The sequence below is a fragment of the Nanorana parkeri genome, unplaced genomic scaffold (assembly GCF_000935625.1).
Source record: "Nanorana parkeri isolate BGI_ZX_2015 unplaced genomic scaffold, ASM93562v1 scaffold515, whole genome shotgun sequence".
In the NCBI taxonomy this organism is placed as follows: domain Eukaryota; kingdom Metazoa; phylum Chordata; class Amphibia; order Anura; family Dicroglossidae; genus Nanorana; species Nanorana parkeri.
Genome location: NW_017306783.1, coordinates 767,628 through 779,511, shown reverse-complemented (window position 1 = coordinate 779,511; position 11,884 = coordinate 767,628). Strand labels below are relative to the sequence as shown.

General features: G+C 47.2%; 1 protein-coding gene across 1 annotated transcript in view; it reads right to left on the bottom strand.

Annotated features, from left to right (window-relative positions):
• Positions 1-11,884, bottom strand: part of NUP133 (nucleoporin 133) — a 508,027-nt gene that overhangs the window by 188,992 nt on the left and 307,151 nt on the right. Inside the window, exon 16 of the mRNA XM_018561308.1 lies at positions 6,549-6,773. Coding sequence (XP_018416810.1) covers positions 6,549-6,773 — 225 coding nt within the window. The remainder of the gene's footprint in view (positions 1-6,548; positions 6,774-11,884) is intronic.

Below are 11,884 nucleotides of genomic sequence, written 5' to 3'. Positions count from 1 at the left end.
AACAGCACAGAGACAAGCCTCAAACCTTCTGGCACAAAGTCATTTGGAGTGATGAGACCAAAATTGAGCTTTTCTGCAACAACCATAAACGCTACATTTGGAGAGGAGTCAACAAGGCCTATGATGAAAAGTACACCATTCCTACTCTGAAACACGGAGGTGGATCGCTGATGTTTTGGGGATGTGTGAGCTACAAAAGGCACAGGAAAGTTGGTCAGAATTGATGGCACGATGAATGCAGTATGTTATCAAAAGATACTGGAGGACAATTTGCATGCATCAGCCCGGAAGCTGCGCATGGGACGTACTTGAACATGCCAACATGACAATGATCCTAAACACAAGGCCAAGTCGACCTGTCATTGGCTACAGCAGAATAAAGTGAAGGTTCTGGAGTGGCCATCTCAGTCTCCTGACCTCAATATCATTGAGCCAACTCTGGGGAGATCTCAAATGTGCAGTTCATGCAAGATAGCCCACGAATTTACAGGACCTGGAGGCTTTTTGCCAGGAAGAATGGGCAGCGTTACCATCTGAGATGATAAAGAGCCTCATCCACACATACCACAAAATACTTCAAGCTGTCATTGATGTTAAAGGGGGCAACACACCGTATTAAGAACTGGGGTATGTAAACTTTTGATCAGGGTCATTTGGGTAGTTTCTGTTGTCATTATGATTGAAAAGGAGTAAACACAGTTGATTGATAATACATGGCTTGAGCCAAACACTAACCATGAGTGACAGAAAGGTTTTCGTGTTATCATTCATATTCTCTGAAAAATGGCCAGGAAATCATAACTTCTGCCAGGGGGTGTGTGTGTGTGTGTGTTTGTGTTTGTATGTGTGTGTATATATATACATATCTATCTATCTATCCTTCTATCTATATAGATATCTATATACATACATACATACATACACATAGATAGATGTATGTGTGTGTATATACGAGTGGCCAGATTATTATGACCACCTGACGTTTGTGGGCAAATTAGCTATAATTTCGCGCTGAAGTTGCTAGAGGGCCAGACCACTATAAATAGGGAAGAAGGTTGTTTAATGGGTGGGAGGGTTATGCTGAAACGATCCGTCCCTCACAATGCTAATGGTGATGTTTAAGTAGGGTAGGAGGGCGCTGACTCCTCCCACAAATTCAGGCTAACTCGTTAGCCTTCCCACTTGTGTAAAAGAGTCCGCTCCACCTCACGCATGATTGCAACTAGCTACAACTAAATACCGACCTGAGGTGTGCCTGGGTCCGAGAGGACAGTAATGCCAATAAGGGGGCAAAATCCATCCAGGTAGTAATGGAAACATACCCCTAACTACATTATTCGGCCAGTTTGGTAAAGGCGTCTGCCAACTCCACGTGTGGGTTTGGAATGTATCTGTTGAAACAAGAGGAACTCCACCGACCTAAATGTTTAATTATGTGCGCTGGGACTCCCTGTCGAGAAGCTGCCGAAGCCGCCCCTATCCGGAATGAATGCCCCGAATACAGCTTTGGGTTAACCCCTAACTGACTGAGGAGTATCCGAACGTGTGAAATAAATTGACTAGCTGAAAGGGGACTATGCGGAAAAGGCAACAAAGGACTGTCTTCCTTCGCCTCCCCCAACCCGGACATGAGACAATCCAGAACCTCCATAGGGCACCATGCATTTGCTGAAGGAAACAACTTGATCTCGGTGGGAGCCCCCACCTGATTGGTCTTGCTCCTAACGAGCCGTAACACATAATGCCCTGGAAACCGAATTAACTGACTCCTACGGAGCATGCTGGCATTAACTCGGGGGCGTGTAAATTCTCCAGGCCTAAAAAAACCCTGTAAAAAGCAAGATATATGGATGCCTTTAGCACCAAGCATTGTAAGGCCCCGAACGGAGCTCTGTCTAACATGCCGGACATTGCCCTGAACATGCTGCTGGATATGGGCAACCGGGTGCTAACTGCCTCTTTCCCTGCTTTCTGTAACCCCTTGAGTATGGCTCTGATGGGGTGAGCGGAAAACGACTGTCTATCTGGTTGGGAAAGAGCTATGAAATGTTGTACGACAGCATAGTACAATCTGATGGTATTGTACGCGAGTTTCAAATCCGTGTGACAATACGCAATGAAGGCTAGAATATACGCCATATCGCCAGGATCTTGAGTGGCATAACGCATCTGGAAAAGACTGAACGCCTTCCAGCCAGAGCTGTACGCTTTGCTGGTATTAACTGAGAGAGAGTCGTTAATGAGTCTAGTTGCGTGGTGCTGTTGTCTCTCTAGTCCAACACTAGATGATGGAAGGACGGCACAGGTGTGGCGAATGCATCTGGGTCTGGTTTCTGTTGAAAGAAAAGGTGTATTTTGAATCGGCTTTACCGAGGTGGCCCAATCTGCCAGCGCTGGAGTGGGGCACCAATCTGCCGTGTGCGCAGAAGATTGACAGATAGAGCATACCGGCGCCTTGAGCCCCGCGAAGTGCCTGCAAAACAGTTCAGTGTCCATCCTGCCCCAGTTTGAAACAAACTGGAACTGTGCCAGTCCTGCTGCTGCTTTCGCAGAAAACGCCCGCTGGTAGTCGTAAAACACGCTCCCTCCGTATTTGTGCGCCAAGTCCACTACCAGATGCAAGTACATGTCTAGTTCTTCCCTTCTGTTGGGGCTCGCCGAGCACACCACATCTCTGTAGGTGCCGAATGCCAAAACAAACTCTGAAACCGACAACTTGCGGTTCAGTCTGGGGTCTCTCGCTTTTAAGATGACGGATACATCTCCGCACGCAAAAGACTTGTTGTCAGTCACATCATGCGACGCTATAAGAAGCGACACCAGATTCACGTCCTTGCCCTCAAGTATCTCCTTCCTGAGGTTAGCCGGCACAAAATGCGCCGGTGTAATATAGGGGGGAGAAACCACTGTACCTGCATTGGCGACCCCCTGAGAGCTGGAAGTCCCTGGAACAACCAGAGCCGCGCCCGGAGTACCCTGCGTCACCGCCGCCGGCACCGAAGTACCCTGTTTCTCCACATTCTCCATCCTCTGTTGCAAGTCGTGCAACGAGGTGGTAATCACGTTTAAAGCTGCATGAATCTGCGTAAGCGAAGTGTCCAGTGTCCGACCTGACATCCGCTCCGAACAAACGCTTGCAGCGGGCGCAGGTGACGGTAGCTTAAACAATTCAGCTTTCCTCTCTGTGGCCGAGAAAGGGATGCCTTTCTTCTGCAACTCCAACACGAGTTTCGGAATGGTCCATGCCCTAATAGATGGAGCACTACCCTGCTCCGACCCTCTGGCTGGCGACGGTGGTAGTGACGCGAACTCCTCGCTCTCAGACACGTGCGACATGACCACCACGTGCGGTTTGACCAACGTGCCGCTGTGCCTGCCCTGCCGTGTGGCACCCCTCTCGATCCGGTATATGCTGTGCCTACCATCAGTGAGGCATGTGGCCCGCCCCCAAATATAACAATCAGTATGTGTCGATCGATCGTATGAAGTATGAATGAGCCTGAGGAACTAACATATATGAATACAATCCACTATCCTCAGTGCGTCCGTTGTATGCAACCAAATATACCAGTCCGTAACCGACTGTGTGCAAGCTTGCTATGTGCTGTAATGATGCACGAATGGTGTGGGCTGACTGTCAGCCCTGATGCTTCTACAGCCGAAAACATAAACAAAATGTGCGTGCAAAGACAACCACTCAACCATCCCCCCCAACAGCCCTTGTAGCTACCACCTGTATGGTACCAATTCACCCCCCAAGGTCTGACACCAACATGACCTCGCGTGACCCCTGTACCTGTATCAGCTGACACGCAGACTTCCTAGAATGTCCAGCTGCCGATCGACTCCTGCCTTTGTAAACACAATGCACATACCCCTTAACAGTCCAAGGGAACATGCAGCCCCGGGCACCAATGGTCGCCGCCCCCTGTCGCCAAGGGTGCCCTCTGTCACCTCTGCTCTTCATTCTCTCACTGGAGCCCCTTCGTTGTTGGATTCACACCAACCCTGATATCTCTGGGCTTCTGGAGGGTCCCCTTTTGCATAAGATTGCTGGATAAGCAGGTGATTTACTCTTTTCTTATTACCAAACCCACAATTTTCCTACCCAACCTTATGCGCGAGGTGTTAGAATATGGTTACCGCTCAAATTTTACAATTAACCTTCAAAAGTCATTGGACATTTTGGCATTGAACCTTTCGGTACCTGCTGCTCAACTTACCCACCTTCAAACTGTTTTTTTTTTTTTTCATTTTGTTGGTCATATTACGTTCCTGGGGACTAAAGTTACCCCCCAAGTTGACAAAATATTTGCAGCAAACATCCCCCCCTCTCCTGGCAAAAATCCATCAAGATCTTTCTACTTGGTCAAAACCTACTCTCTCTTGGTTTGGGAGGAACAGTGTGTTAAAAATGAATGTTATCCCTAGACTGTTATAACTTCTTCAAACATTGCTGATACATATCCCGATAGCATTTCTGAAAAGGGTGAGGCAGGAGTTCACATACTTTCATTGGTCTGTGGGTGCCCACAGGCTGAAAAGAACCCTCTTGGCTCTCCCAAAGTAGCTGGATGGGATTCCCTGACCCCATCAAATATCATCTGGCTGTCCACATGGTGAGGGTTTTCAAATGGTATGCTGCTGATTCAGACAAGCGTTGGCTTTCATTACAACAGGCCACTTTACCCACTAACCTTGTGTGTGCTTTGGGCCCTAAATACGCTCCCTAGAGAGACCATGGACTATTGGGTGTACGATCCGAGTGATTCAAAAAAATTCCAGGCCTGCTTTCTTTGGGGCCTTAGCTGATGACTCCAATCATCGGCAACAATCTTTACCCTCCTGGTCCGATAGGCTGTTTATTGCTTTTCTTTCAGCAAATTTTTGGTCTTCAGCGGGTGTCCCGACACTCCAGGACTTGTCTGACATGGACTTTCCCGCCATTGCTAAGGTGGCTGGCCATGCAACGGCCTGTCTGTCAAAAGCCCATGCCCTTCTGGTTACCTCTCCTGCTCTATTTCTATTTACTCTCGAAATGGGAAAGTGACTTAGAGGTTACCTTTTCCCTTGAGCAAAGGGATTACATTTTACATTTCACTAACAAGGCCTCGATTGCCAGCACAATCCAGAGTCGGGGGAAAGGGTTCTCACCAGGTGGTACTATTTTCCGACCACTTTACAGAAGATGTTTCCTCAATGTTCTCTGCTGTGTTGGCGATGTGGTCAGCAGCCTGGCACAATTCTGCACATTTTCTGGTCTTGCCCTCATCTGAGAGCGTTTTGGGACTTGATCCTTCTCATTATTCAGCAATTGACAGGGGTGCAACTGATAACCCAGGGGCTCTGCTACTTCAAATGTCTCCTCAAAGCCCAATATCAGCGATCTCTACTTATTCATTTGAACACTGCCAGGGCTTGGATACCCTTGGTTTGGAAACACACAGATCCTCCGCCTCAAACTTTGGCTCCAAAAGGTTGCCAATTTGAGGGTCATGGAGGAATTGACTGCAACACTACATCATACCGAGAACAAATTACGCAAAGCCTGGTTTTACTGGCTAGACTTTATATATTCTCTGGAAGATCGTGCTCTGATGTCCTCCTGATTCCATATCCTCTGGTACACCCTAGGTTCTGTGTACGGACAGTGTCTTTTCCTGATTCCCCACTGCTGCTCTCTTTTTTCTCTTTTCCTGCTATCTCTGAATGACCATTCTGCTCTTTAGCCGTACTCCAGTTGATGTTTTCTCCTTTTTCTCAAGTTTAGGCCTGGGTGCTTACTACAGTCTGATGGCTTCACAATGGGTACTTGAGTTCCCTGTAGCTATGTCTTATTTTGGTTGGTTTCTGGAGTATTGCTATTTTTTTCAATTATCTATTCTATTTGTGGTTGTTTGCCGTTGTATCACTGACTCAAGTTTTATTTGCTTGTCTTGTGGTTCTTTTGCTAGTTTACTATTTTTATATGGCATTGTCCTTTTAAAAAAAGATTTAAAAAAAAAACACCTCCTAGGACAACTGAGGTTTGTAGTTCTTAAAAAAAAAAGGTTTAAAAAAGCTAGTGTTTTTAAGATGTTAGTAGTAGCATTATAGAGATGTGCAGGAACATCAAAAATGTGGCCGTAATATAAAATATTATAGTTATTATTATTGCTACCACAACTATAATTGCGGACACCTCTCCTGCTGTCTGTCCTTGGATTAAGCATATTTTATGATACAATCTATGACACTTATATCACAGTTAACAATGTCAGGTACTTCAGAGAGAGTTAGCTAAAAGGGCCCTATCAAATTTTTCTTACAGGGCCCAATGATTTGTAGTTGCTTCCCTGGTACACAACTACCATATTATTGACTTTGGGTGGGTATGCAGATCATATTTTTATAATATATGTTCAAATAATTTTACTGTTCTTAGTGAATTACCGCCTTTACTTATTTTTACCATTCCCATTACAACACTGTTAATCATTGTGGAAACCCTGGACCTTTATCTAATCTAGATTAAAAAAAAGAAAATTATATGAAGGATAATGGCTTACCTCTCTAAAGTAGACATCAGCAGCAGTAAGGTTTTGTGAAACAGAACACATTCTTTTGTTCAGTGCCAGCTGTATAGCAGAGTTAACCAGATTAGGGAACCTAGTGTGATGATTCTTCAGAACAATTGCAGCTGACAGTTTCTCAGCATGTTCACAAAGCAACAGCCGAGTTGCCATGACAAGCTCTCTCATTTGGTAGGTGTATAAACGATCAAACAGCCCAACCTGCAGGAATAAACATAGTCCATAAATCAGACATGCGGCAGGACATTGGTAACCAGGTAGTAAAACAGAAATTGACTTGCTTGTAAATTCCTTTCTTGGAGTTCATTAAGGGACAAAAGATATTCAGAAACATCTGGGTTATATCACTGCTTACAGAACAACTGGACACAGGCAAAAAAAATGTCAGTCAGGTAAATCAACCCCTCCCAATCACATCAACAGGACAGAAACAGAAGAGTCTCTTATAAGACAAAGGGGAGGGACCCGAGTCCTTTAACCAGTTGACATCCGCAGTGTTCAACCCCCTTCCCATCCAGGCCATTTTTCAGTATTCAGCGCTGCGGTACTTTGACTGACATTTTTTCCTTAATGCAACGCTGTACTGAAATGATTTTTATATCATTTTTTTGGGGACAGATATAGCTTTCTTTTGGTGGTATTTATTCACCACTGGGTTTTTTATTTTTTACTTTATTAAGGAAAAATTACTGAAATTAAAAAAATAACTGTTTCCCCTATATTAAATGATAAAACATTTATTATTACCCAATTTTCTGGTAAAATATAAAAGACGGGGTCACGTCGGGTAAAAAGACACCAAACATGTCAATACTTAAAATTGCGTGCGCGCATACAAATTCTCCCTCTAGTTCTCTCTAATGCAGATGGGCCGGTCTATGCAGACATGACGCCGCGACCCACTGCAGAGGGTGTCGCGACCCACTTTTGGGTCGCGACCCACGAGTTATGAACCACTGATATAGGGGGATAACAATCCCCCTATATAATATCTAAGGCACACAGGTGCTCTTTATGGAGACATTAGGGGTCTCTATGACCCCTAATGTCACCTGTGGACCCCAAAAGAAGCTGATGAAGCAGGGATCTGCTTCATCAGCTTCTTTTCTCTGGCTATAGCAGCCAGATGACTGACAGGTGAATGCGGAAGTGATGTAATACACATCACTTCTGCATTCACAGCCCGGAGGGAGGTCAGCAAGGAGCTGATCTCCCTTCCTCCTGATGCCCTCCCAAACCGATCCCGGGCCGCAGATGGGGCAGCGGATCCCGGGATTGAAGGTGATTGGTCAGGAGGGGGGAAATCGAGCACATATAGACGATCGGCAGGCTATAGAGCCGCCAATCGTCTATATGTGAAACACCCGGTAGCGCGTGTTTGCATTGGTCGGGTCTTTTTTGCCCGTGCGTGCCCGCTAGGGGGGGCGCGCGCGAGCAGAAAAAAAATGCCGTCTGGAGGCAGCAACCCGCCAATGCTGCAGTGCCATCTGTCCATTTTTTTTACAATGGGCGGACGGCAACTGGTTAAAGAACGGTAAAAACATATTTTTATGGTTAAGTTAAAAATCCTATTTTCCTAATTCATTAAGGGACATAGGATATTCAGAGACAACTGGGACATCGCAAAAGTCCAATAGGGAGAGGGGTGTGTTAACACAGCTAACATACCAAAGGCTGCAGATAACCAGTTAAAACAGAACTGGACAACCTGCATATCAAAGAGCTGCTTCCTAAAAGGACCTTACGCCTGAGACTGGCATCAGCTGAGGTCTGAATATTTCCCTGTTAGAAAGTGTGGAATGTGTGAACAGAAGATCAGGTGGCAGCCTTGCAAATCTGGGAAACAGATACCTGATGTTGAAAAGCCCAAAAAGCAATAACTGATCAAGTAAAATGTGACCCAACAGGAAAAGGAGGAACCTTGTCCTTAAAGTGACACTAAACTCAGGAGGTAAATCTAAAAAATGCGTTCAAGTACCCTAGCTATATTTGTGTATTACTCTGTTATAGATTCTCAAATCACCTCTGAATTCGTGCCAGCATTGTCCTTCCTTTTGGAGGGTGGCTACTTTTGTTTCCCATGGTCCCCGTGGGTGTTGTAAAGTAGGCACCGCTTGAAACTCACTACCAAGATGGACTACCATCTCACATTTAGTTTACTAATTTGTATTGAAAACCTAGGAGACTCTCATATGTTAGAGTTAGGACCGCACTACACAGAGGTGCCTTGACGAGGCAGTGCAGCTTTCACATATTCTGCAGAAGACGTGTATCTAAAACCTCTGTTGCATGCTGGCTGGTGAGTGTGCTGGGAAACGTTTTGCTGTTGTATAGCCCTTCCATGTGCACCTTGCTTTAAAGCTGGTTATAAGTTGATGAGTGCGTTTGACATTGGTTTTGCCTGACCCTGGACAGGGTGCAAGGCCAACTTGATCCACCCCACGCTGAAGAAAGGCCATAAAATCGAGTAACAGAGTAAAAAGACCCACGACAAGCCACCACGTAAACTAGGCCTTCCTGAGTATACAGACACCTCTGGACGCAAGGACCCCTCCCCAGGACCCGCTGACCAGCGACTGAGAAAATCTGCCCGTCAGATGACTACACCCGAAATGTACACCGCGGACAGAAACCAGACGAATGGCACAGCTGCCATGCCAATTGCACCACCACAAAGGTCATGTAGGCCACGGACGTGGTGATGACAGACTGAACCTATAAAGGCTGACCCCGAATACGACACGATCAGGGTGGTAGGGATAACCAAATGTCAGAGCACCAACACAAGACAGGCGAGGCTCCGCCGGCGACCACTGACCCTGGGTGGGCCAGGACCCCAGGAGGCTCGCATCAGTCCTTAACGGCCTGTCCAGTAATGAGGGGGACATGCCCACAACAACAAGATATTCATCTGCAGAGGCCTGACATGATGTTGCACAATAACTGCTGTGAAGGAGGCCACCACAGGCACAGTACCTGCATGCAGAAGTGATTTCATGCCCACATGCGAGAATGTAGCGGGCTGACCTGAGACTGAAGGTTCTGAAATGATTCCAAAGTGAGGCAACCCCTGACCTGGGAAGAGACCAGGACCAGGCCCAGAATTCCAGTCATGTAGAAGGGGACTGCAGAACTTCTGGTAGTTCCGGAGCCACCCAAACTCCTCCAGAGACCTCATCGTGATTGCAAGGCTGGTCACCAACCCCTTACCGTCCCCTGATCGCAGTAGGACGTCCAGACGCCCCACAAACGAGAACCCCTGGAGCTGTGATAACTGCAACCCCCGGGGCCAGAACTTGGTAAATACCTGTGGGGCTGACACCAGGGCAAAAGGAAGGGTCATGAACTGAGGAAGTGACTCCCTACTGTGAAGCGTAAAAATAACGCTGGTGAAAACCATAGATCGGGCCATGCAGAAAAACGTCTCAGATGTTAAAAGACACAGGAAAAAGCCCCCTGGCAAAGGGGCACAATTTTTTTTGATCAAACAGAATCCAGATCACACTTGCAGAGAAAGTCGCGTGTGAGAAGGAATAAGCTGTCCATCCAACAAGAAAACTATCACGCAGCCCGAGGAACCAAGGCCCACCCCCAGGAGTCCAAAATGCCAGACAACTAAAGAACTGCAAGAGAAAAGAGCCGAAAATCAGAGGTGGGGGCCAATCTGCATGTGGAAGAGGGCCAGCCACCAGCCCTGGAGGCCTCGGCCTGCCAGGGACACTTGAGAGTCGAGGGAGCAGACAAGGAGGGGGATCGACCGCCTCTGTTAGCAGAACCTTAGGGCTGAATAAAGTGCCTAAGAGCTGAAAAGGAAAGCCCAGACAAGTGACACTGATCCTGTATGTCCTAGCATGAGCCAAACACGTTACCCAAAATACCCATGCAGCGTCAGAACATAGCACCAGAGTAGCATCGAACAGGCGATCCCTGTAAGGGACAACCCAGTAAGCACAGACTTAGAGGTTTGAGCAGCAGAACAGCAATGGAACTAACCAGCAAAGCATACTAACAGAAAACTACAACTTTGTAACCAAGTGCATGAAAGTGGTGTCAATTGCACTCCAGGCGTTGCAAAAGTACTACCGACCTTGCACCTGCTGGCCGGCCAGTTCGAAGCAGGCAGGAGCAACTTGCTCAGTAGTGAGCGCCAGGAGCAAACACAGGCAACTCTAAGGTACTGAGCCCCCACGTCTGGGACTAAAAACGGGATCAGCAAAGTTCCAGCGGGGTATACATAGTCCGTGAGGTAGCTACCACCCTCCCATCCGCGTAACCCTGAAAAGACAGAGAATCGTCAACAGGGACCACAGAAGTCGTAGTAAGGTGCAAAATCTGTAGGTCCACCACAGATGGAACCACCCACTACGTAGGAAATAATCCACGAGGGGTAGCAAACAGAAAACGTTTTTGGCACCACAAGGACTTGGGCGCACCCACCCCGAGTATAGAAAAACATCATAGACAGAGTACGGGAACCAACACCCTTTGCCTAGGTTGATAAGTACCAAAAGGACCCGGAGGAACCACAGAAAAACTAGGAGCATCCTCACTCTCCAACATCCACGACTAGAAGGGCAAGAGGATCAGATTATTTGTCCCCTGCGCCCGAGTCCACCAATGTAAAATCCCCAGAGCTGACCGGTCCACCAATGCAGAGGTCTCCTCCTATCAGAATCCTCCAAAAACACCAAGGAAGGCAAATACAAACAACGCTTGTCAGGGGACCTCAGAGCCAAAGCACGGTTGATCCGTGACACACAAACATCCAAGACAGATAGGAAAGTTGCGAAAAATAACGCCACAACTGAACCGCCATCAGCCCCCTCCGAGAGGGACACAAAGGCATCACATGAGGACTGGGAAAAGAATGCAGGCGTACAAGCAGCACACAGAGGAAAATAAGGGGCATCATCACATGCAAGCTCACATCCTACACATGACACCACAGAAAAATCTATTTTCGTACACCGCCCACCATGACTGTATCCTGGCCACCACCGGAGACCACAGCAAACCAGCAGAGTACTCACAGCCCCCAGCATGGCATCCACATGTCCATCCCAGTCACAGTGAACCCAGAGAATGCCAGGCAAGACAGGACCACCCCATAAATGTATTTTATTACCGTGTTTCCCCCAAAATAAGACAGTGTCTTATTTTTATTTTTTTCTACGAAAAAAGACATTAGGTCTTATTTTCGGGGGATGTCTTACCTGGCTTGGCTGCAGCTGTCTGCTCTGCTGTCCAGGGAGCCACAGACAGGTGGGCGGGCATGCGGGGGGTCCTGCTGGGCGGGAGGGAGGGAGCTGCGG